This window comes from Pithys albifrons, chromosome 5 (genome assembly GCF_047495875.1).
Source record: "Pithys albifrons albifrons isolate INPA30051 chromosome 5, PitAlb_v1, whole genome shotgun sequence".
Classification (NCBI taxonomy): domain Eukaryota; kingdom Metazoa; phylum Chordata; class Aves; order Passeriformes; family Thamnophilidae; genus Pithys; species Pithys albifrons.
The window spans coordinates 44,915,875-44,942,847 of record NC_092462.1 but is presented as its reverse complement, the minus strand read 5'-3'; the positions used below and the strand labels follow the sequence as shown (position 1 = coordinate 44,942,847).

At 39.8% G+C, this 26,973-nt stretch overlaps 2 protein-coding genes across 4 annotated transcripts in view; one reads left to right on the top strand and one right to left on the bottom strand.

The window, feature by feature from the left end:
* Nucleotides 1-26,973, bottom strand: part of MTUS1 (microtubule associated scaffold protein 1) — a 122,249-nt gene that overhangs the window by 61,373 nt on the left and 33,903 nt on the right. For 2 of the 3 annotated variants that reach the window (XM_071556387.1, XM_071556386.1), the window contains 6 exons: nucleotides 23,614-25,786; nucleotides 21,227-21,425; nucleotides 7,869-8,051; nucleotides 4,014-4,145; nucleotides 1,949-2,038; nucleotides 822-869 (listed from right to left, as the gene is read on the bottom strand). In XM_071556387.1, the coding sequence (XP_071412488.1) occupies nucleotides 822-869; nucleotides 1,949-2,038; nucleotides 4,014-4,145; nucleotides 7,869-8,051; nucleotides 21,227-21,425; nucleotides 23,614-25,596 (2,635 nt within the window). In that variant the 5' untranslated portion in view covers nucleotides 25,597-25,786. The remainder of the gene's footprint in view (nucleotides 1-821; nucleotides 870-1,948; nucleotides 2,039-4,013; nucleotides 4,146-7,868; nucleotides 8,052-21,226; nucleotides 21,426-23,613; nucleotides 25,787-26,973) is intronic. The other variant, XM_071556388.1, reaches the window with a different exon arrangement.
* Nucleotides 17,215-23,068, top strand: LOC139672412 (zinc finger protein 3-like). The gene is made up of 3 exons (XM_071556394.1): nucleotides 17,215-17,372; nucleotides 18,237-18,318; nucleotides 18,559-23,068. The coding sequence occupies exon 3, from the start codon at nucleotides 18,575-18,577 to the stop codon at nucleotides 19,433-19,435; it is 861 nt and encodes a 286-aa protein (XP_071412495.1). The 5' UTR covers nucleotides 17,215-17,372; nucleotides 18,237-18,318; nucleotides 18,559-18,574; the 3' UTR covers nucleotides 19,436-23,068.

Here is a 26,973-nt window from a genome sequence, read left to right as displayed (position 1 = left end):
TTTCAATGAGTAATTAATTACAAGCAGCTTTTAATTCACCAAATACATGCTGATTCTCAGGAAACTAAATCAGACTGCCAACTCTCTTGAAAAGACCCGGAAATCGCTGCAAGTAGAAACATCATCTGAAGACTTTTCTATCCGGCAGATAGAAATTAGCACCAGGTGTCCTGACTGGCACAAACACCAAAAACAAACCCAACATGAAGTCCTTAAAACTCTGCCAGATTTTGAAATGCCATCTGCCACTTAATCAGCTGTGATTCTTCCCTCTGCCATGTGAGCAGACATACATATCAACATCCTCAGATAACTTCAACTTCTTATATAAATATACTCTACAGTGATACTCAGAGACAGCCCAAAAGGTTATCTACAATGAACCTGCCAGAAAAGAAAGGTTCTGTATGATTCTTCTATTTGTTGTTTTTTTTTTTTTTTTTAAAGCCACAACCCATGAATTCATTCATTACTTAGCTCACTGTGGCTAAACAGCAAAAACTACATCAAGTTTAATTTTCATGGTTTGTTTGGGGTTTTTTGTTTTGTTTTTTTTGTATACCACTTAAATCTCCTTAAGTTTCACTGGAGATGGAGTAAGAGATAGCACAAAATTAATATTTGAGACCTGGGTAGCCAGAAGACAGTAAGTAGACAAAACCCCAGACTTTTTTCCATATCCATTGAAACTGAAGTCAGTGACAGCTTAGAGAATTATCCACTGCAAGTCAGTTCTTCCAAGAAAAGAACAAATATATTAATATATAAACCTAATTTGAGTTGTACTACAGAAAATTTAAAAATGCATTCAGAAAACTCACCAGGACTCAAACAAGATAGGCTTTGGTTTACATTTCTTCCAGGAGTACCTACGATGTTCAAAAAGGGGAACAAAAAATTACACTTCAAGCCAGTAAGAAAAATACCCCATGCATTCCCATTAAGCCAAACGTTTCTTTTCCATTATAATCATCACTTTTCATTTATGTCAGGTAGCACAGTTTTACTTTATTTATTCATAGAGGACCACAGATAATAGAGAACTATCATCTATACTGGCATCATAGCAACTTTTTTCCACCTACCTGCTCTAGTTATTTTACTTGTATAAAGGAGTAATAAATTAACAGCATTCTCAAATGCGCTACCAATCAAGTTAAATATAGATGAAAGCACTGAGAAAGTTAATCCACCCTTACTGTTATTATAGTTATGTGAAAATTGATCTAAGAATCGTGTTACTTTTAAGGATGTTAAATGAAAGCAATCTTTCTGACTGTCATATATAAGTCCAAAAGTCATGTGCAGAAGTTTATAAAAGGTCTTTTGACAACACTTTTCTTCAGGATTTTCAAATAGTGTGTGATTCTACAACAGGTGTTTCAACAGGAAAAGATTACCTTGAACTGCTACCATACATATTTCCTTCACCTCAGCTTTGCAAATGGAACTTTGCTCCCAAGGTGAAAATTGTGTCTTAAAAAGCTTTCCTGAAGATTTGTATCTATTCTTTTTATTCACTTTGGCAGCAATTTCTAATTTCAATTCAAAGTTAAAGATAAAACAAATGTCTGATACAAAGTGGAAGAAATATACTCAACAGCCAGAGCTGATCACCATGCTCTCACAAGAATCTTGCTTGGAAAAATCTATTTTATGTTGTGCCTTGCAAGCATACAGTCTTACAACAAGTGAGAGAACATCATTTAACAGATATTATCCTCTATTTTTAGTCCTTATGGGATGCAAGTTTCAGGCAGATGGTAGACAGTGAATGTCCCTAAAAACAAAGACATAAGGAACACATTGCAGATCCAGTCTCGAATACTAAGAACTGCGAGGAAAATGGGAAAACTATCTCCATTGCTCTGAAGTCAGAGCACAGCTGCTCTTTCTCAAGACAGGGATTCAAGAAGTGGAACACTGACTTTACCCAACAGCTGATTACCTCTAATCTCACTGACTTTCCTTCCTGAGTGCAGTGGCCCAGCTGATTTTGGTGTGCACTGGTTCAGTGAAGCAGACCTGGTCTTGGCTCCTAGAAGTAAAAGCTGAGATGAACTTTAAAGTAGAACTATGTCAGCAATTAAAGATATATCTAAAATTACATATTTACAGTTAAGTACAAGCACAAATCTACTCAAACACAAAAAGTGACACCTTCTAGAACATTTAAGGTATATTTAAACTTAGCTTCACTTTTCCAGAACTCACACTGGAATAAAAAGACAGTTTTAATAAAGCTTCTGAAAAAGGAGAAAACATTAGTAAAGATTTAACTTTATCGCTGAGATCAAATTACTTAAGTCTCAAAACAGCAGCTAATACAACACAGCTAAGGAAATTGCTGGCTGAAAGAGAACTCCAGAGGTCAGCTATCCAGACTCCCACTCAGAGCAGGGTCACCACCAAGACAAGAATCAGGTGGCCATATAAGCCTTACAAACCTCCAGGAAAGAAAGCTTTACAGCATGACCGGGCAAGGATGCACCTGCCACTCTACAATTTGCAAGCATTTTTGATTGCCACATCATCTGGTGCTACCAAGAAGAGTTTGGCACCATGACCCTTACAGCTGTCCTTTTCAACTTATTGACTACACAAGCTGAACTCCCTCAACCTCTCTTCACCAGACAGAGGTCCCAATTAACCTTTCCCGTTTCAAAACAACTCTCTTGAACTGGGAAGGCCCCAAAACACAACACAGTAGTCCAGCTAACACTGAACTGATGGGGGAATACCAGCTTCTTTTGGCCATGCTGCTCCTGCAGGTGATTAAGGCATGCTTCCAGAGCCCAGGCTGCTGACGATGTTGAGTTTTGCTCAGCTGTGCTGCATGTGCTGGACCCCTACAGAAAGCTTCAGCTTGTCAGAGAGCCATATGATTTGTGTTTGTTTCAAAGTGATTTATAGTTTGTGTCAAACTCTGTTTCTTTTAACTGTTTGCTATTTTAAAGCATGTCACTACAGCATGACATTTGGCAGGCATCTCTTATCTATTCTCAATTATTTCAGATACCAGCTTAAAACTTAAGTCTAAAGCAGGAATGAAGTATTTAATTAGATCTATCCAATTACAATAACAAGTTCACCACAAAGATGGTCAGAAGCAAGCTGATTACAGCTAGGATTTAGGAAAGAGACACAACAAGCTTATTTATCTGCTCCCATTGTCTTTAATTTTGGCCAGAGAATGAGTTGTCAACTGGTGTTTGTAGCTTGAGTGAAAGAAGCACTGTTGACCAATCAAGAGGTACTGGTTGAACAGGAATTGGAACCAGAACACAAAACCAAGAAGTATATTTAATGTTTCCTTTAGCACAACATGATAAAGCAGAATCATCTTATCTCCATTAAAAATCAAAGCTTCCAATTCAGCCAGTAGGCAGAATATCAAGAAAAAGTAGCATGAAAAGCTGAGCAGTTTGTGGGATTGTTCCCTTGGAATAGATGATGTCATTCATCTACAAAAGAAGATACTTCATCTAATAATACCTTATTAAAAAAATATCCTCATCCCCCAAAGCCCTTTCTATCCTGAAAGGGATGAAAATGCAAAGTCTGCATAAGGACAAGAACAACCATACATTCAGGACAAATTCAGGGTAGGTCTACCCTGCATATTACCAGCAGCCACAGAATCCATGTCTGAACTTTCTGAAAGAAAAAAAACTCTTATTAAAATAATGCAAACCCCATGTGATGAGACCTGTCATACAGTAAGGTGCATTTGTAGACCTTGTGCCTTGCAAACCTTTACTTTACCACAGTGCAGACCTCCTCTTCATTTCTCTTAAGTATCTCCATCGATTATGAGAGTAGAAAGTACATTTCAGCCTTCCTATGAAGTCTTACAACACTTGAAGCACCACTGATGTGATTTTGCTTCCTCACATTGTTTTCCAAGACCGCTGTTTAATAACACTGTTTCAGGAGGCAGCTGCCTGCAAGAGCTAACGTACTGTAATGGCAAGAACCACAGTTTCACTCTGCCTACCAACAGACCCATGTACCTTTTGAAGCCGACTTCAACAAGTGCAATCTAGGTCTTGATGGTGCTTTCAGAGGGACAGGTCCTGAAGTGCCATTCTGGCAGGCTGGTTTTGAAGGCCATTCTCCACTCTTGATGATTGTGGCACTTGCAGCTGCAATAGACAGTGACAAAGAATTTGCTCTAAGTATATATAGTTTAACAAACAATAAATCATTAGCCAAGCCTGTCTTACCAGAGGCTGAAGGACCTTGAAAGAGGCTTGGGTTTATTGTCACAATGGAAATTTTTCCTTGAAAAACAAAAACCTGAAACTTTGGGAAAGCACTGTTTTCAAATTATTGTTTTCAAAATATGAAAATACTTCTAAAATAAGTAATGATTGAGTATGCTTTAGTTTGGGTACTAAAAAATTACGTATACTGACACAGTAAGTAGTAAGAAACTCACATGGCATTTACCAGAGACAAGCAAAAACTAAGTCACTCTGGAATAGTTGGTCACACTGTTGCCTTTTGCTCTAGTCATTAAAAACAAAACAAAACAAAACAAGGGAGGTGGGAAGATTTTGGCATGTATTTCCAGGTTTGCATCAGATTAGTGCTTTCATGAGGCAGGCTAATTTTAAAGGCTTGTCTAATACAGTTCATCAAAAGATGGGACATATAGTCTTGAGATTATATGTCTTTAAATGCACTGGCATAAACCACATGAGTTAACTGATTCAAAAAGATGCTTTTTAGCCACTAAATAAATTTTCAACCACAGAAAGAGGGGCAGAACTGCCTTCCCTTGTAGAAACACATAAAACTGAAGCCATCCTCTTTTTTTAAAATAAAGCAAGTTGGAGCCTTTCTAAAGGCACAAAAAGTTAAATATTGGAAAAGAACTTACCCATGAGGAACAATTTACTTAACACATCAGTAACACACTTATTCTGTGGGAACCTGACCCTGATCAACAACTGATGATTAGAACAAATGTGTTTTAGTAAATCATGAGGCCTGAAACAATTCTTAACATTTTCTGCAAATCACTAAATTAAGGATATTTGCTCAGAGTTCACTGCAAGCAGATAACTGCCTACAAACTGGTGTGCTACTTTGCTGTAAATCAGAAGCACACCATGGAAGTCCACTTTGGGTAAGCAAGCAGCCTCCTGAAGCAGGACTAGTTAGGGTGCTGTTTTGCCCTATTGAAAGCTCTGGAGTCAGCTAACCAGGCTGCATGCAAATAGAAAAAAATACAGCCACTTTGCAAAGTTTGATCACTATATGATTCAAAGCTGTTTCCTCACAGAATTAGGAGCAGCTACTGTAATCCCAATAGAAGATGGACAGGTATGAAATTATCTCACCACAGTTAAAATCTAAAGAGTTGAGTAAAAACGTCATTTAAAGAATTTTATTAAGTATTGACTGTACAGAAATGAAAGCTCAAGTGCTAGGATCAGCTTTTTAATTTCCAAAACATTATTTCCTTTATATGTAATTATTCTAATGCAATTAAAATTCAGGTTCTTGTTCTTACCCTCAGAGTTTAAACATTTCAGTATGTTCAAATTATAGTATTTTTGGCTCAGCACTAAAACTGAGATTTATCTACCGTTAGAAAATGCTATTTTTTAATGCTCAAACTGACAACCTGCATGAAAAATATGCTTTTATTAACAACAGCATTTCACACCTCTTGATTTTTAAACTTCTCAAATAGGAAGTAATTTTAGAGAAAAAAAATCATTAAGTTCAAGTGCTCATTAGACAAGAAGAACACTAATGCTGCCACAGGGCAGTACAAATCCAAAGATATACCATAACAAATGGCTGAGCTGACACAGCAGTAGAAACACTTTTGTCATTTTCCCTGTTAACACAAGGCAAACTCCTTAAATAAGACAAGCCAGGTGACTGTCAATTTAATATTGTTGACAGGACCACAAGTTTGTAATAAATTTCATGACATTCACAAAGCCTCCCATTTTGATCTTTGTGTCCCCCATCAAGCTAATAAAAACATTTTTGGTTTTCCAATACAATTTTTTCCCTGGCATTATTGCATAGCAGATTAAATGAAATAATAAAACCCAAGAACAGCACTGTACTTAATATTAGAGTACAAAGTAGATTCCTTAATTGTTTTCAATTTAAGGTCATAAAAATTTCACTAACATATGAATTCTTTGTAATCTGAAGTCCTTATACTTACAAAACCTTACTATCAGATATAAATCATCACTAAAGAAAAATAATCTCACAGACAATCAGCAAATCAAAACATTGTATCTATTTACCAACCTTCACACAACAATATGCATGCTTTAAAATAGAAATGAAAAAGAATCCAACCTACTTTTTTTCCCAGTAAACGTGGCTAACAAAGGAACAATACAAAAGCTGTAAGACCCCACTACCAGCAATGTTAGTAACGTAATATCATAGTGGCTTCCTGAATCAGTCGGTGGTGTTAGTGTAGAATTGATGAAAATAATAGGAGAAAAATTAGTTTCTGTGCAACTGCGGAGTCCTCCTGGTATAGTCATTTAAAAAAGATCAAAGCAAGCTTAAAGTCTAGGAAACTGCAGCCATGTTCAACCTCTCATATTGCTCGTGCTTGGTCTTCGTGAATCGGAGCGGAAAAAATTGTAAGCTTGAAGGCAGTGAACAAAACAGATTACAGCAGCTAGCAAATCAGGCTAAATAGGGAGTCATCTGTTTGGACACTTAATCTGAATACACTCCTTTGTCATAAAGCAATGACCCTTTCCTTTGTTACATGAGGGAGCAAAGCGAAGAGAGGACAAAGCTGCTTAGCAATTCCAGCCACAGTCCTAAACCTGAACAGCAAAAGTCAACATGGCTGTCACAGTATCAGAACCGATCTGACTACAGAGCGATGTGCACATGCATGTTTTATTACACATACTCTATTCCTTTAGGAATATATTAGGTCTTGGGTTTTTTAATGATGGCACCACAGGTTAAAAAAAAGATAAGGAGAAAATTTACTTACATATGCATGTGTATGTGCATACATAAACTACAGACATATGTTAAATCCCAGTTCTCTTTTCCAGTACTGTGGAGTGATTTAAGTGACATCTGGCACAAAGAAAAGGCCTTTGCCCAGTCTTCAAGATACAACAGATGACATGATAGTAACAGAATATTTGAATGTACTCATTTGAATACATAGAGCTGAGAATACTAACCTAAACTGACTGTCAGAAGTTATTACTGCCTTCAGAACTTCTACAACTGCTATAGAGCTCAAAATCAAAGCTAATTCTGTTACTTTTCTCCCCAGTTTTAATCAAGATGGATTTGGTTAGGTCATACACTGATGTCTGCAGTTACATTAGAAATTACAAAAGTCTATCTATGCAAAGTTTTACCTTCTAACATGAGTTTCATTTACCAGCCTTTGATTTCATTTACACATTTTGTCCTAAAACACTGAAAGCAGATTTAATCCAGTTCAAGACAACATTTAGTATAAAAAACCCCTGCAATGTGCTTTTCCAAATATTATGACAAGTAAACCATTCTATTCAGACTTATTTCTTATTATGCTACATGTAAACACTAGGAAACTTGCTCAGGAAGACACACTGGTTTTCTAATGTTTCAGGATGTAAGAGAAGCTGTACCAAGTTCTCTACTCATCAAATCAAAATCCAAGGGTCAAAGCTCTTTCAGGCAACACATCTCAAGAAGGAAAGCTCTCCATTAAGAGGCAAAAATGTAAGACCTTGAACTAATAACTAGTATACCTGGAATTAACACAGGCATTTGTCAGAGAGGAGCCCCTTCCAAGGGGATTTTTTCCAACAGCCAATGTTGACTATCAGTTAAACCCCATAACCCTCACAGATACTTACAATTACTGCTGAAAAGACTTCGCTCACTCTGAGTGCTGCTGACTGAGGAGAGACTAGATGTTCTCTCAAACACTGATCTTTTGACAGGCACTTTGGATTTGGCAAGGGATTTACCAGAGCTAGTCCAGGAGGCTGAAGAATTTTTCATTGAGGCATGCTTCTCTCCTGGCAAAGATCCTATACCTGTCAATTAGGGGTGAAGGAGGAGGGATAAAGAAGAACAAAAGCAGTTGCAAAGAAGCTTCTTTTACATATATGGCTACAAATAAAAATATTTACACAGAAAAAATCCATATAAAAAGGCTTAATCTACCTTATATTTGGCAAAAAATGCTCTAAATGCAGAAAAATGGTTCCAAAGATTTGAAGCATTGTATTTTTCCTCAGAAACAAGTCAAGACCTTTACAGATTGGCCTTCAAGGCAGACATTTGTACACAAAAAAAGTCTTTCTTGCATTGTCCTACTTCTGTGTATTATGGTTTGCTGTCCTGGCAAACACAGAAATATAAATAACCTGCACTTCAAAGACCATCCAAGAAAGGATGCTTTTGATTGTTCCCACCCCCAAAACAGAGATTCTCACCCACATTCCCCTCTGACAGAACACTCTAAAAGATAATATCCTTTCAAGAACATGGACAGCATGAGAGTATCAAATTGCATTGTATTCACATGACATACTGAAAATTGACTAGTTCTGCAAAACGAATTAAACAGCACTACAGAAACAAGTTCTTAAGGGGCAGCCATTGCAGACACATATTAGTACTAATTCCAGTTTTCATTTGAGCTTATTAAATACAAACATCCAATAGCTAAATTAATCAAGTAGGAAAAGTATCCATACAGAAGACAGGTGTGCCACCTTCAGGACAGGAGCTCACCCTTGCACTACTAACCGTGTAAACATATTTTCCACAAGAACATTGAGTTTAGTTTAATTAAGCTTTCAGTTTATTTCTAAAAAGTGTGCACCCAGATTAAAGCTTCAATGGCCCAAAGTTACGTACACACAGACTTGTCTTGACAGCTCTGAGTTGATACTTGTCAGCTCCGACATCAAAATCTTAATAAAGCACTCTGAATATAGATAAGAAGTTTTCATTTTTGTAAAAAACCAGAGATATAGAAGACAGACTTACATTTTTTAACAAATATTTCGTTATTTATTATAACAGAAGATATCTAAAATATCGTAATTTCTGGTGCCATTGCCATTTTCAAGTTTTACAGTTTATTTTCCTTGAAAGACAACTAGTGTTTCAGATTTCACTTTGAACAATCAAATTTCTATGTAAAGGGAATACCCTTTCCCTTCATTCTTGTCACTATAAAACACATTCCAATTTTGCTTAAGCTAAAATACTGCTGAACTATAAAAAATTAGCTAGTCATTCCACTGCATTCAACATCAGTTTTACTGCAGGAGACATTTTAATACTCACAACCAAGAAACCTTCAGTTTGCACCAAGACCAAGAAAGCATGACATTAAGGGGATTGCATTAAATTTCAGCCAAGAAAAACACACCCAATGTCTGCCTTTCAACAGTAGGTGGTGTGACTGGATTAGATAACCTGTCTCAAAACATCCTGTACCAAGTATACAAAAATAGGAAAAGCAGTGGTAAAGCAGTAAATTAAGCAATTTTCCTTAGTTCAGATCAATTCAGTAACAAAAGAGAAACTTCATATAAAGCATATGCTAAACCTGCATTAGCATATTATATAATACTGGTCACAGAGTATAACACACAACGTTCAACAAGTCATTAAGCATGCTTTGTGTCAGATCTCTCTTTGGAGGTGCAATTTTACTATTTGTTTGATTTTACTTTGCACTACTGTGATTCTGTATATGGCTTTACTATAGCCTTGTATTAAACCTCTGAGACAAAATTATCAGCCATATTTTAGAACTTTTTGTAAGCTACTGCAAGGGACACTTGAATATATGCAACTCATTAAAGCTCAAGCTGCAACCTCAGGCGTACTGAAAACACCTTTCAAACACAGCACTGCAGAAAACATATCTGAAATAATTTGTGTTTGAACAAAAAAAATCAGTTATATTTGAACTTCATATAACAAATCTGATGGCTTTATAAAACTTTCTACATTGTTTTCTTACACCTTGACTCATCAACATACCAGAATAATAAGTAACCCAGACCAGTCAGAAGTTCCTTTTCTAAATAGTCCTGCAGCAAAACAAGGTGTAAAACCTGCCAACCATTCCCCCCCCCCTCCCCCCGACAAAGAAACAAACAAACAAACAAAAACCAAAAAGCCAACAAACTTGAAAAAACAAACAGGAAGAAACGACCACTGTACAAACACTGCTTGTTAAGTCTGTATGACTTGGCAAGTTAAAGTTCTACATTTCAAAAGGTAGCTAGAGGAACAAATGCAGTTTATCAGCTGCTTTTGATTAAAGATGAAGGTAGCATGTTCGATTGCTATTGTGCTGGACTCCTTCATCCAGTTGTAAATATATAGGAACAAAATCCTATTTTCTTCCTGCCAATTTTCACTCAAGAGGGGTCAAAGAAAGTATGTGAAACTGTTCAGTCTCATCTCATACTGCATGTTCCCTACATACGATTTGCAGTCAGCCCAAATTCTCTGCAAAGGCTGGAGCATGGCAGTGCTCTGAACCAGCTGTGAACTCAAACCCATTCCAGGAGCACAGCAAGCTCTAGGATATTCTGTTCCAGAAGCTGGTCAAACAGATGGCATTTGCTCTTTTCTTAGTTCTTCTGCTGCTTGGTACTTTACTATAAGGCTTCTATTAATGTAATTACTCAAACATTCAAATAAATTTTTCAAAAGTGCAGCTCCAGGTAGAATTTCTTTTAGGTCATGACATAAGATCATTAAGCAGTTACTCTAGGTGTTACTTCAACTAATAGTTTTACGAAGTAGTTTTATAAGTACCATTTCCTAAGAAAGGAGATACACAGAATGAAATGCTAACATTTTGAAGACAGAAGCAGGAAGATATGTTATAATAAACAAATGTGCTAGAAACAAGCATAAAAGCAGGATATTAAGTTAACCATTACTACAAAGACAACAAGCAATAGCAAAGTAACAGGATTTCATCAGTTATTTAATCTAGTCGCTGAAGCAGGATACTAGAAATACCACATTCCTCTACAGTGAACTAAAGGGTTGGCAATTCTTTAGAAAAAAGTCTCCATGCAACAACCATGTTACTTGCATTATGTTAAAGTCTCTCTTGTATTGAAATGGAAATAAGCAAAGAACAAAGCTCATTCTTCAGGAAGCCTGAAGTCAGCTTTCATACCCTTACTCAAATAATCATCCTCTCGTATGAATCCCTCATAGGTGGTTGTTGGCAAGAAAACGTTAAGACTTTCTTTAAATAGCACTGGAGCCTAAAAAACTCAAATTGAGAGAATGATGACACCAGGTAGATTGCAAAGTCAGATACATATTCACAGATTCTGAAACTTCATGCCCACGGTTTCTAACCACATCAACACATTTGACATCTAGAGCTGATCACTGCCATTCACAGAGCTACACAACACCTGGCAATGAATGGTTGGAAGCCTTTCCCAGGTGTAAACTTCATGCAGACTAGGTGCAAAAGGAGTTTTTTGAAGGATGCTTTTCGTTGTTGCAGTTTTTGTTTCACCCTAACAGTTGTTTTGACCTTCCATTGCGTTACCTCTCGAAAATGCTGAATTTTGGATTTTTTTCTGATTTTTCCTGCAAATTTAAAAATTCAAAGGGCTATGTTTTAAAAGTGCTAAATTTCTTAGCTTATAAAAAATAATTTCAAGCATGATGAAAAAGCTCAGTCTAAGCCTACAGTACAAGGTCTTTATAAGCTGCAGGGAGTAAACCTTCAAGAAAACACACTATTTTTTTGGCATCTATTCAAAAGAGCAAGTAAATAACAGAAAGACAAACTGGACTTTGGTACTTTGGTATTGTTTCTAGCAGACTAATGTTAACACAGTTGTAAGAGTGCTTATGGTTGCCACTTTAAACACTGTAAAGCAGGAGCAATGGTAACAGTTTTCTGCAAGCTCCCCAGTTTGCCTGGTCAGCCATTCAGCAATACTAGCTATTCTATATATTATGCTACACACATACAAGTGTTCCCTTGAGGAACAAAGAGTGGTTACAGCATATTTTGTAATTCTGAAGATAATGTCTTTCTAATTATCTCTCCCTTTAGAGTCTCAAGTTACTACCAACATTACCAAAAGGCAGAACACCTGTTATGTTGCTAGTAATGCACGAGAGATGTTTACTTGTTTAGAGGATAACAGCTGGACAGAGAACAGTTAATATATTAAGGCAGACTCCATTCTCCATTTAATGCAGACTTTCACAGCATTCTTCCCATTCCCCTACAACCCTTAGACAGGTAGCAAGGAACCAGCAGCAAGTTAGTGCCAAAAATGTAACTGGGGTGCTAGCAGCCACAGAGGCAGTGTGTTCTTCCTCTTGCAGCTCACCATGCTTGGACTAAAACTGGAAAACTGATCATCACTACTACAGAGCATTATTTGAGCAGTTACAGAAAACCAAAACAACCCTTTTTGTTCCCTTAAATGGTTCTATCATCAGAATAGGGATTGTGGTGTTTTCAATCAGGGGAAGAGAGGGAACTCATCTCTTTTATATGCCTAGATTCAATTTCACTTTCTCTCTTCCTATCTGGTCCAGCTTTGAAACGGGGCAGACTTCCTCCCACAGTCCGAGAGATTCCTCCCTTCCTCAGGCTCAATCCCTTGCATCTGACCTCTACAGCACCTACAAACAGCTTCTCTCTTCTCAGGCCTCAAGTCTGAGCTCACGCCTGCTCTCCCACCTTCAGGGCTGTCTGCCCATAATGCTGGATTCAGTCAATTTTAGGTTTTTCCTTTAGTAAACTAAACTAAGCCCCAGGAGAGATCATGTCTGCACAGTCATGCTGCCACCTCCTGTGACCTCAGGCAAAGCCAGTCTCTGGACAGCAGGTAGCTTTACACCAGCTTCCAAGGCCAGCTGCACAGTGGTGGCAAAGCTTGCTCACTCCGGCTTTGCCAGGAGACTCTTGTAAGTGGTTTGCATCCTGACTTAAGCAAACCAACACCAACCACCAGCTTCACCACAGCTATTCTGTTTAGGAGTACTGGGCACAAGAAGTCAAGTCAACATATTACAAGGAAAGCTGAGGTGAAAGACCACCAACCCCATCGAATTATGCTTTTCGTTATCATCCAGCTCCTTGTAACACACACCCCTTATGTGAGGCTCTAAAATTTGTTTGATAGATTGCAACTTTTACATTCATGGTATCCACAAATTTTTTAAGTTTTCTGTTGCAGGAGTTCATGGGTTCCTTGCATGAAAGAGGAACCTCATTGTTGCAAAACAAATACAACATGCTTCTGGAATACAATTATTCCTATTTCTCTCCTCTACCTCTACCCTAAGAGAATTCATAACTAAACAGTACAGGTAAAAAGTTACTTGAAGACACACAAGCATGTCCTTGCAAGTAAATGACTAGGTACCAAGAAATTCCCCTGCAGGGAAGTTACTGCACACCTCCCTCCTAAAGAATATTCTTACAGAACCATCCACATTTCTGACAGTGTCGATATGTTGACTGTTAGAATCATTCTCTGCAAGTATGATCATGCTTCTTGCTATAAGAACACATTAGAACTTCAATGGGGTTAGTCACAAAATTGTCTGTAAAAAGTCTGAGAACATATGGGAAAACTTTAATTCCCTAAGTATGATCAGTGATGGCACCATGAACAAAGCTGACAGGATTAAATGCTCCCTTCTAGAAGTGGAAAGCCAGAAGAATACCTGAAATACCATGAACTTTGCAATATAGGTAATTTAAATTCATCCTCAAATGTTTCCAACTGCCCTCCTTCTTCCCCATCCCACTAAAACTCAGAGAACCACAAGCAAATTATCCAGAGATAAATCAACCAACTTGCTTTGAAATCATTCATTGCAACAGATCCCGTATTATCACATACATTACTTCAATTTAACTCATTTGTCATGGTCAATATGACTTACATAGCTAAATAGCAAGTATTTTATTCCAAATGGCCTTTTTTTGATGAACCCTATGTAAGGCTTGCAAAAACATGAACAGCATCTATCCCATGGTAAAACGAAAAGTAACAAGAGAAAACAGGAATCAAAGTTACATTAAGTTTTTCTGCTAGTGTACCTAATAAAATTGACAAAGCTGAATTACAGCTGAGACATCATTTTATGTCTCCTTTCAGGCTTCAAATTGTGTATTTACTGTTCTGTAGCTGATGACCAACACCTGGGGCAGAGGCTTAGAAGTCAGCACTTGGCACAGGGATGTATATTGCTCCAGGCAGCTTCCAGGAAACCATTCCTGCTGAGGACAGCCAGGAAATGAGGGCGAAATGGATGGAAATGTTACCAGCAAGTCCAACTCAAGCAACCAGAAAAACATTTCTAGGCCCTCACAAATAATGCTGTTTTCTGAATCATCACAAATTCATCTACTGGACAAAGGTACTTTTGGATACACTGAGTAAGTTTTCTCCCAGTTTATAGTGCACATGGAAAGAGGACTGGTTATGAGATACAGCTATACAGTGGAGCTGCCTAGGTGAAAACGACCAAAAAGGGATGATAGATAAGCTTTTTGTCATACTAAGGACTACAAACCTTATGTTCCATGGAGAGCTATGTATTGCTTTTCTCCTTCCCACACCTCTGAACAGAATATATGAGTTTTAAGTTCACTTTTAACACAGACTTTAATTAGTGCAATGAAGCCTTACAGACGCATTAAACAAAGGAAATGGGGACCAAGTAACCTGGACCAAGAATGATTTTAAATAAGTCAGTGTATGAGGAAGCTGCTTTCACAATCCATAAAAGAAGCTGGCTGTTCTGCAAAAGCAAAGCATAATAACACTGGGTGAAACTAAATTTTAAGCCTTATACAGACCCTCGTGCAGCCCAGATTTGTTTATGAGGAAGTATATGGAGACCCTTACAAGCAATTGTCTACTCCAGGATTCTGAGAAAAGTCCTGACTGTTTCAGCTCAGAGAACCTGGAAGTTATGTTGCCTTTTAAAATATTTTGTTTCCTCTTGGCAGCAAGTCAATACAACTTTAAAGAGTCACATGCTAAAAGCAGGAATTATACAAGCTGAAAAATTATTTGCCGTACCTATATTTGGGTTAGCTTCTGGTTCAATGTCAAAACAGAGACTCAAGGATTATGGGAATGCTGACTGGAACGACATTGTTATGGTTCTGCTCCACTAGGTATTGTGAAAGGCTGTACCAAAAAGTCCTGAATATCAAGTTTATACATGTTTCCAGCTGTATGAAAACCAATTGAAACCATTTGGTTCCAATTTTCCATCTGAAAAACCTTTCTTTGTGCAATAAACAGCAGTAACACTCAATAACCAACTCAGTCTTAATCTGTCACTGCCTATTCTGGTTTTAACTTTGGAAGGTTCTCTCAATGACACATTTAAGTGTAAAGCCAAAATTCAACTGCAAGAATTTAGCAATTATGAACTAATAAGAAAATCAGCACTTCAGAGTATCACTAAACTTGCTGTGGTCTAATAAAACTTAAACATGTCTTCTTAGCATATGGGAAATTATTTTTCCCATGCTTCAGGTAATTACAGAATAGAAAAGTCCTTTAGTATGATGAACTTTTCATAGGGAAAATGTCTCATTAGTGCAAAATCTTCTTCAAGAAAACACGGAATTCATACTATCAAGCTTCTCTCTACCCAAGTTTTCATTACTTTAGTTAAATGCTATGAAAATACTAGTACGAGAAAGAGGGAGTACCACTGGAACAACTTAATAAAAATTATTAATAAATCCAAGAATTAGATTTTGGTTTTAGAATGACTATGTCATCCTCTCTTATGGAGGAAGAAATAGTTACAAAAATCATTTTAAGGTGTCCAGCTTGCAACTATGACTTGATTTCCAGATTTGCTGCAGAAATGAGGCTTCACCATTTCACAAATCACTTCAGCACACTGAAACAAGGTGGGCTTGCCTTTTAGAGAGCCAATTTCTAATTCCGCAAAAACTCCAAGTTCCAGCTTGGAGATATACCAATGCTGGTGAACAGTGCTCAGCAACTATTTTGAAATAAATAAAGCAGGTTATTTCTAGCTGCATATATGTCAGTGTCTCAGAAAGAAACAAATTTGTTAGGATTTGGACATTTTTAAGACTCAGCTTGACAACTGTCTTAACAACCTAGTCTAAATTCAGTGCTGACCCAGTTACAGGCAGGGGAGTTGGACCAGGTGACCTCCATAAGTCCTTTCCATTCTGGATTTAGCTAGTCTGTCTATAGTCTGATGAAATCCCAACAGCAAACAACTGTGCAGCTACTGAATGATTTATCTGGGGGGAGGGGGGCAGTTTCAAAGTTTAATACCAGTGTGTTCAAATGACTTGAATGAAAAAGAAAAAAATGTTATTCCCTACAGGAATGCTTCAGCTTAAGTGGATAACCGAGTTTGGTTTACAAAGTGCCACTTGGTCACAGTAAGTGTACATACAATTTTACTCCAAAAACATTAAAAACAGATTACGTAAGCAGCAGTAGATATGGTTTTATCTGAAAGGTGTTGTGGAGCTTTAGCAGCAGAATAGTGGAGCTTTAGTAGTAGGACACTCCACGAATCACACCATGTGCCTGAAAGCATTGTCTAAACACTTCTTGAACTCAGACATGGCTGGTGCTGTGATCACTTCCCTGGGGAGCCTGTTCCTGTGCTCAGTCACCCTCTGGTGGAAAGAACCTTTTCATGGTATCTAACCTGAACCTCTCCGACTCAGCTCCAGCTGTTTCTTCGAATTCTGTCACGTGATGACAGCGAAGAGATCAGTACCTGCCCCTTCACTGCCCCTTGGGAGGATGCTCTCCCCTCAGTCTCCTCTTCTTCAGGCTGAACAAAACCCAGTGCTCTCAGCCGCTCCTCGTAAGGCTTCTCTTTCCCCATCCTCGTGGCCTCCTCTGGATACCCTCTAATGGCTTCATGTCTTTTTTATACTGTGGTGCCCAAAACTGCTCCCAGAACTGAGGTGCGGCTGCACCAGTGCAGGCTGGCACTCCTGGCTGCCAGGGCACTGCTGACTCCCATTCAGCTTGCCATGGCCCAGGACCCCCAGTCCCTTCCCGCAGATGCTCTCCAGCCTCTCGTTCCCAGTCTATACACACAAGCGGGTAGGCTGGAAGGGGAGGAGCAGGATTGAACGAAGAGCTCTGCAGGAGGGGGAGTGGTGAGCAGAAAAGGGACAGACGAAAAAGAGGAGGGACAGACGAAAAAGAGGAGGGACAGACGAAAAAGAGGAGGGACAGACGAAAAAGAGGAGGGACAGACGAAAAAGAGGAGAAGTAAAAGAAGGAAGGTCCACCGCTTGCTGTATCCGCAAACCCTGCGGCCGGGAGCATCGTCTCCCCTGCATTCCCCAGGTGACCGGCGCAGGGAAGCTTACTCCAAATATCTGGGGGGTCCCACGGTTTTTTTGGTTTTTTTTTTTGTTTTTTTTTTTCTGGCGGGAGGGTATCTTTGGATCTTGTAGTACTCGGAAGCTGAGCCTTAAAAGCCCCTTGCGGAGATACTGGAGGGTCCTCGGGGGGTGGTTTTTCGGGGGGTGTCGGTGCCGGCGGATACCCGGCGGTGAGCGGGGGATGCCCGCGGGGGATGCACTTCCCTCGCCGCGGTAAGGGTTGGTCTTCCCGGGTCAGGCAGGGCCGGTTCCATTGTCAGCCACTGCTGGCGGCAGGGCACAGGCATCAGGCTGTCGGACTGCCCGCAGAGCCGTGCTGGGTACGAGCCCCAGAGCACAGAGAGCGGTGAGGGGCGGTACCGGAGCTGGGAGACTCCCGAGAGCCCGGAGGGGAGGGAGCGCGGACAGGGAGGAGCCTGGAGAGGGGTGACCCCAGGCAATTCCGTGTCCCTAGCAGCTTGCAGAGGGCGGGGACTCCAGAGCGGGGGCCCCAAGGAACCCAGCACACGGAAGCAGAGCGCCAAGGGATAAGGGACCCCATGGCTCCAGAAACTCCCGGAATCCCTAGGTGGGACGCCGCAGAGGAGACACCTCCAAGATTCAAGAGACTTCAGCGACCCGGAGAGGGCCGGGATGCCCCCAGCACACACGGGACCCCCCAGCAGCCCAAATCTGAGCGACCAGAGAAAGGAAAGGGGTTTTTTGGGGCTCAATCTTGGCATTTTGGAGGTTTTTATACACACAAGATGCCTGGTGACTTCTAGAGGTGGACTTGGACAGGAGGAACCCCTAACTCAGTGCACTTGCACCTCATTTTCCTCCCCAGAGCAGGATTTCTCACTCCTAAACCTTGGCTGGTTGGAGAGGAGGAGGCTGGGAGAAAGTGGAAGATGCTATACAACACCCAGGTAGGTGAGGAGGAAGTTGCTCCACATTTCCCCCCTCTCTTTTCCTCCATCTTCCAGTTGACCATCACACCTCCGGCTGCAGGACAACCCTGTTGCTGACAGCATCCTGCAGGGACAGATTTGGGGATGATCATCTTCCCCTTCCCTCTGGCATGGAGGCAAATCCCCTTCCTCTCCTAGTTTCATTTTCTTCTTCCTTCCTCTTCCTCATTCCTTCCTTTTCTTCCTTCTTCCTCCCAGAGGCAATGAGCTGAGGATGAAGACCATGGAGGAGAAATCCATGTGTCAGAACATTGTGGAAGAGGTCATTTTGAACAGCTTCACAGTGCAGGAAGCCAATGGAGAGGAAGAGCCAGGAACATCCACCACAGGAAGCAGCTCCAAATCAAGCCCACAGTGCTCCAAAGAAGAAAGATTCACCCTCTGCCGGGAAGGTGGGCGGAGCTTCAGCCAGAGCTCCGACCTGGTGGTCCACCAGCAGGTTCACATAGTGGAGAAGCCCTACAAGTGCTTGGAATGTGGGAAGAGCTTTCGCCAGAGCTTCCACCTGATTCGCCACCAGAGCATCCACACTGGGGAAGGGCCCTATAAATGTCGTGAATGTGGGAAGAGCTTCAGTGATGGCTTCACCTTGGCCGCCCACCACCGAGTGCACACAGGGGAACGGCCATACAAGTGCTCAGAATGTGCAAAGAGCTTCAGCCAGAGCTCCAACCTCATCATCCACCAGCGCCTGCACACTGGGGAACGACCCTACAAGTGTCCTGATTGCGGGAAGACCTTTGTCCGCAGCGCTGACCTTGTCATCCATCATCGTGTCCACACTGGGGAGAAGCCCTATGAGTGTCCTGAGTGTGGGAAGAGGTTTCGGAGCAGCTCAATTGTCAACAGGCATCACAGGACGCACACAGAGGAGAGGCCCTACGAGTGTCTTGAGTGTGGGAAGAGGTTTCGAAACAGCTCGCATCTCCTCAGGCATCAATGGACACACACAGGGGAGAGGCCCTTCAAGTGTACCCAGTGTTCTAAGAGCTTCAATCAGAGCTTTTCTTTGATCAGACACCAACAGACCCATCGGGAAAGGAAGCCCTACAAGTGTCCTGACCGCAGGACTTAGTCCACTGCTCCAACTTCATCACCCTTGGATTATCCACAGTGACCCACATTGGGTAGAGGGTAGAGACCTGGTGACCCCCAATCTGAGTGATACATGTTGGGCAGTGTATTGGGTTTCCATGGACAGGTCTTGGGCACATGGGGGCTACAGGGGTGGCTTCTGTGAGAAGCTGCCAGAAGCTTCCCCCATGTCCATCTGATTTGCATCTGTACAATGTTTACCAAGAAGCAATGAAACATGTCTAAAAATTCCCTTGGTAAGGGATGGGGAACTGAACCTGTTATAGGTTAATGCATCAATTCCCCTTTATTGCACCAAAACACTGCATAAGCAGCAAAATGAAGGGCAAGATGTGCTAGGAACAGTGGGCTAGTATAGGGGGTTGGAGAAAGGGCATGGAGGAAAAAAACCCACTTCTCATGTGCAGCATTAAAGTTCCAGTCTCATCAGATCATAGCACAAGTTTGAAATGCTGAGGTGCTGCTTCCTGCTTGTAGTTAAAGCAGCCTGTTTCCAATAGGAAATTATTCTACTGACTATTGTAATTTTAGCATACAATAAATGAGTTGAGGAGTGACAGGTTTAACTTTAAAAAGATCTGGGAAGTAAAGGCTAATATTTTCAACAGCAGATGACTTCTGCTTCTTCCATTTTGTTAATTTGTTCTTCATGAAGGGAAGAAGTCAGTCCTATAAACCAGCTATGCTTACACTTATTTCTAGTGACCATGTCATAAATCTAACCTGGATTAATATCCATCTCAGTTAATTACAGACAGGAAGCTCTACATTGGTATTTCGAGAGGTGATGAGTTTTCCAAGAAACTGATGGCTTACAGTTTGGTACCTAGTTCACTGTGCAAGTGCCTCACATTAGCAAGGCTGAAGTCAAAGAATGGCATATAGCTACTTTCTCTGAGAGACTCATCCTGTAAAGGACTACAAATACAGGTTTTACGCACACTTCACCACCTGTATATAATTAAGAAGAGTATTTTGGGCTGTTTTAAAATCTTAGATTGAGTGGGTTCGGGAAAAAAAACCACATGTCTTACTGGGTATAAATGGGTATGCACACTTTCAAATTGCAGTGTAGCCATTTGTAGCCAAGCTACTTTTGCGGTTATATCACTGTACTTGGTTAAAAAAGAAAAAATAAGCACATAATTACAAGAGCACTTCTGAATCTCTGCAGTTACAGAATGCAGTTTCCAGCCATGAGATGTGAACAGCAGACCACAGACTAAATCTAAGATTCCCCCCCGCCCTTGGTACTAATCGGTTTAATTAGCAACTCAAGCAGTAGTCTCTCCTTCAATTATACTCTCCCCTTTCTCAAAACTATAGAGCTGTATTAAAATTAGGCTGAACAAAATATATTATGACCTGAAATAAGGGCTCATTCCCTCTGGGACAGCATACAGTTGCTTATCGTAAGAGCTTGGTGCTTGGGCTCTGTATTTTCTGTTCTTTCAAGTAATTTTAGTTGTAATTTCACGAAGTACTATTATATAACCAAACTATAAATAATATTTAAATATCAATTCTTCTAATAGCACCACATCCTCTTAAAAGACATTCATTACAAGATGAGATTTTACAATTATGAGATGTAGCCTGCCTTTTTTTTTGCCCCCATGCCCTGCAAGTTACAATTTAAACAGAACTGTATTTAGCACCAAAAATACAACTCTCTACCATCCTAAAAGTTGCATCAGAAAGTACATTAAATATGATACCTTCATTTTAAGAAAGTGGCTAAGTGATAATATTCAGTGAAAAATTCTCTTACCAGAGCTCACTGACAGAAGAGCTTCTTTCTGAGATGGTGTTTTAATAGTGCTGGTAGTTTTATTTTTACATCCTCTCTTCAAGGTCAACACAGATGGCACTATTTTAACCTTGGGACTTGATACACTTCGTAGTGTGATTGGGTCTTTCTTTGGTATTATGTTGTTCCCTTGCGTTGTCCCATTTTTCACAGAATGCATCTGTTTTAAGAAAAAAACCAAAAAACCAACAACAGTACAATCCACTCACCACCAGTGTGAAAAACCTGAAGATCTCCCTTTGCAGAATTGATAATGAAATACTGACCACCCAGGTAGAGGATATTCTTAGCCTCTATCACATTGTCCATATCTGCAGTTTAGAACCTCAAGAGTCATCTCCTAAATGGCTTTCAGCAACACAAACCTGTTAGTTTAAAGCTAATCACTACTAATGACAAGCACACTAAAAAGAGCTTACAGAGGTCATCTTACATCAGAATTTCTTCCTCCCCAAACTCTAATTAAGCAATTCCATTACATGACTACACCTAATCTCTTTACCAACAAGCTACACATGTTAATGCCCTGAGACGTTAGTTATCCTGTACTACCTGAAATGTCACAGCCATTTCAGTAGCCTCTTGGTCTAGGTCTTGTATCACAAAACAAAAACAGGTCAAAATCTTTCACAGAGGTCCCATAGATAAAACATAAATTCAAGAGTGGACATGGGACAAGTTTAAAATAACTGGTTTATATGTACAATATATCTATGTTTCATACAGAATTCTTGCTACAGTTTATACAGACTAGTTCATGACCACTCTTGCTGTCCATTAAAACCTGTAAAGGTAAACTCATAAGACTGTACAGCTCTTCATATGCTTTTCTGTGCCTCAAGCCAAGATGCAGCATATTATTGCACTCTCCACATTCGATGCCAATCCTCACCTTCATTTTCAGATGTTAATCTATACTTGTCAGAGGACCAGTTAAGTTTAGTCCAGCTGATTTGTCTACTGCACATTTTATAGAAATTGCTCTATCGTTTTTCCAGGTACAAGCAGAAAAATATCACAAAGGTTTCCATATTAACAATGGGATAAATTAAAAGCATTCTCTCCAACTGTCAGCACCAAAAGTAAGGACCAAAGGAGAATCCAAGCTTTTAAAGACTTTCGAACTACAATAGACCATCCTTGCTTTCATGCTTATTTAGTTTTTTAAGTTATTTATACTAATAAATAGTAATATTTATTCTGGTATAATGTTTCAAAAATGCATAGCTGCTTCTGTTTTACTTAAGTAGCTTCTGTGTACTGAGCTTTACTGGAATTTTTCTGGCAAATCAGTAAAGCCTGTCAAAAATTCAGACACCATCCATTTTACCAGTAACAGCTGCAGCCTACACTTCACCAATTTAACAAAAGTTGGTGAACCCACAAACCAGCAACAGGAGAAACTCCATACAGCACTAAGACTCCAACTCTGTGTCCCCACCATACCTCCTGAGATCCTGAGCGACCCAACCCTGACGCTCTTCCCTTCTTTCCTATCGTTCCGTTTTTCTTTCTTTCAAGAGTATTTGAAAGCAGCATGTTTCTACTGACAGGCAGCTGACTCATCCAAAAGTATTTCCCAACCAACCAGCACATTCATACCTCCCGGACAGGATGTTTGCACCTTCCAGCTGGCTGATTGCCCAAAGCCAGGTATATTCCCTCTGCATGAGATATTTCCTGGCTACTCTTAACTATTCTAATGAGTCCTGGTTCTACTTCAAACAAACAAACTTCCAAATTATTCAATGCAGACATCAAAATAAAATGTTTCACCAACTTCTTGGTCTTCTGGTTTTGTGTCACAATGTTACTGACAATATATGCACAACATTAACACAAGTAATTCTAAAATGTGTAACTCTGTTCTAAAGCACATTTGGAAAGAGATGAAAATACTGAAAACAGCAATTTATCTCTCATATCTATTTAAAGCTACAGCACCACTAGAATCATCTTGAAAAAAGTGTACATTAAAAGCTATATTTAGAAAACCCCACCAAGTGATGCTATGCAGTTTTACAAGTTTGACCAAGTTTGTTTGCTTTTATTAGACTTCAAGCACCAATGGCATTGTCTTTAAAAGACTACAAAAAATGTATATCATGGAAAAAGATGAAGACAGAAGACAGTAAATCACAGTTGATGCTACGTGCGACCAGTTTGTAAACCAGTATTTATTAATTTCCTTTATTAGGAAGAGACTTCACCTCAGACATCAAAACTACAGTTATATTTGTAGACACAAAACCCTTTCTGCTATTTCCATTCAGCATTGTGCAATGCCAAATTTCTTTTTTCCAAATGTACCAAAAATAAAATGAAGTATGAAAGGGGAAAAAACTTACCAAAGGAACAGAGTGCATGTCAAACGTTTCATTTGCCACATCCCTTACCAATGTTGTTTCCAGAAGTGTTCCCATATTGCTGCTTTGCTCTTTTTCACCTCCAGGCAGGTTGATATCTTGAGCACACGGCTGCATTAATGAGTTTGAACTTTCCATTTTATTGTTTAGCATCTCTTTTGAGATCTCTACACATGTTGGAAGCGCAGCAGAAACCAAGGAGCACGCCGAATGAGTAGCACTTGCTTTGTCAATGTTTTCCGGACTTCTCTTCAATGCAGGTGTCTTTGAAGCCTTGTGGGAAGCATTTTTGGGATGTGTTGTGGCATGTACAACTTGGCTAGTGAAGAGGCGTTTGTTAAGATGTAGCATATGGGGCTTATTTACAGACAACTCCACTTTAGAATCTTTAGTGAGATCTACTGTCTTATTCAGCACTTTTGTAGAGGAGGACAATTGCCTTGGGGAAGCCACCCGCGAAGGTGAGGAGACAGCTGATAGCTGGGGGGACTGGGGAGACTGTTTTAGTGCTGCACTGTCTCTTGACTGTAGCTTAGGTCTAGACACAACCTTTGGCTTCACGTTTTTGAAATCAGGTTTGGGAAAACTAACAATCTCTGGTTTCTTTGCTTTGGTTACTGTTGATGCAATAGGAGACCTACTCACTGATTTTCTTACAGTTTGATCTGAACTAGCTTTAAGCACAGACCTTTTATTATGTCCTCCTACAAGTGCCTCATTTGCTCTTAGTTTAGGAGACTTGCCTTCAAGTTCTTCCACAGCCAAAACAGAAAAAGTTCTAATTTTGGATTGTTCTTTAGGGGTTGAAGTACATAGAGCAGAATCACTTTCATCAGCCCTAGGACTGAAGACCACAAAAGTTGCTTCGCATTTCAGGTCAGGTATAACAGTCCTCTTTAATTTTGGTACACTGCAAGATACAGAAGGGGTGTTGTGCATATCCTGAAGAGCAGCATTTTCAGAAATATTTTGTTCTTTGGTTAAGAGTTCACTGGTTTTCTTTGATAATTTTTCTCCATCCATTTTACCTACTGGGAGAAAGTGCACATTATTTACAAGACTATCCATGCATGTTTCAGCATTGGAATTCCCAGTTTCATGGTCAGGGGCGTCCTGCAAGGATTTCACTTGGTCATCTCCATTAATGCTTAAGCATAGTGCTAATGCATCTTGCCTATATGGATCTGTACATTCAGCAGATAGTTTTACAGACTGTGCTTCTGTTTCCTGTGATTCTTTATCAGTCTTGATAGTGTTTTTTAGACAGTGTTCGACACCTGCAGAGGTGAAATCAGGTGTTCTTTCTGAGCTGGTTCTATCAAATTTCTCTCTTGTACATACTTCAGAAGAGATCAGTGTTTCTCTCAGATGCGTATCATCATTTTGCTCAGTTCCCAGAGCTTCACCTGTAACATTAGCAACATCCAATGTGCTCAGGTGGCAGCATGCCCTGTCATTTATCAGGGACTGCATGTTCTGCTCTGATGCAGGAACTGTTAATACACACTTATGCTCAGTCTGACCATAAGGCACTGAGTGTTTGATACTCTGATTTTGTATTTTTGCCATAGCAATGTCACCATTCAGTATGTTTGTTGTTGCTTTCAAGTCACAGTTCAAAGGACTCATGCAAATCTGTTCAGTCATGGGAGGCTTGCATGCAGCATCTCCATCTCCCAAAAGAGCTCCTGTGCAGTTGCATTTGCAAGGTGTCTTCTGCAGATCAAGTATTTCCATACACTGCTGTTTTAAAAGAACACTTCTGAAGTCACTCTTGTTTTCAAAATCATCTTCATGCTCAGACATTATATTCTGGTCAGTTGAATTACTGTGTATCTTGGTGGTACAACTCCTTGAGGAAGGTGTAGCTCTGTCACGTGCATAGTTATTTCCATTTTCATCCCTTATAAGAAAGGAAGACTTCAAGCCATTCTTTGCTTTGTCATCTAACTTCCCAACATTCATTTCGAAGGCTAAATTTTAACCCGTTTTCATTTTATACTTATGTAAAATCTCAGAGAATGTAGATTTGTCTTTCAAATTTTGCAGAAAAAACCTCAAACACAACAGCTTTTTCCTGAATGTGTCAATTGTCCTGAAAGATATTTAAAAAGCAGTTCTTTGTTTTCATGTTTCCCAAGAGGGTTCAAATGTTCTGGAATTAAAAACAAATTAGAAACAATTAGCCAAACTAGGATTTAAGACAGTAAACATTTTTAAGCTCCTAGTCTTTCAATGAAGTGCAGATATTTTGACCAATGTTCTTAAGCAAATTAGGATTTTAAAAAGATGTCATCCATACATGCTTACCTTCCCAAGCCATCTCCACTTCTCTGACTGCCAAGCAACTTTGAACCCTTTGGTCAGTTGCAGTCACATGCAACTTTAGGGTTACATTCTCAGATACTTAGCTTGCTTGGCTTTCATACAAGCAAAAGAACAACCCAAAAGATTTGGCTCCTCAACAGGAAAAAGTATCTGAGGGCCTACATGACAGAATGAACCATCATTTTTCGCTCTTTCAGTGGCAGGTACCCAAAACCAGGGCATGGTTTTTCATACCAGTGTGTAGTCCAGCTGTGAATCATCTTACTGCACACTGCTTGGAAGCCAAAAGCACAAGTAGTTAAGAACCATGTTTTTTAAAAAAGAAACAAAACCCACAACAAACAAGCACCAAAAAAACTAAGACACCTCTCCAAAACCAAACACCACACGGATTCGAGACGCCATCAGTCTTGAGCTGCAAGCAACTAGGAGAATTCTAGAGAAGAATCACTCCACACTCATCCTGTTCTTCAACTCTTCACTCAGCATTCAGCTCTGGTTACTGCTGCAGATGGGACACAGTGTTATGTGCATCTTTAGTCTGACCACGTCTGGTCACATGTATATTCTTACATACAAGTTTGCATGAGGACAGGAAATAGAGATCTATATTGTAATAATGATGAAATGCTGCTGTATAAGCTCAGATCTACAACAGAATTAAGAGCAGCAACACAGGAGCAACACTAAGAATGCCAGTGAAGAAAAAGTTTAGTGCTAATCCCTTGATGCACAGAGCAGTAACAAGCAGAGAGAGCAATTCTTCTCTTCATGGAAGGCCTTTTCTTGCCTTTCAAGGAATCAATGCATAGCAGTGCAGCTCAAGATCTTCCAAGAGTTAAGACATCTGAGATGAAATGAAGAGAGGAGAGGGAGGTGCATGATGAGATCTGAGGTTACAACACTTGTACACTTCCCACATGCTGCTTGGATTGGCCACCCAGTAGATGCATATGGGACCCCTTCAGACTCACTGGAGAGCAATCCCATACCTAGTAATAGCCTCCATCTTCT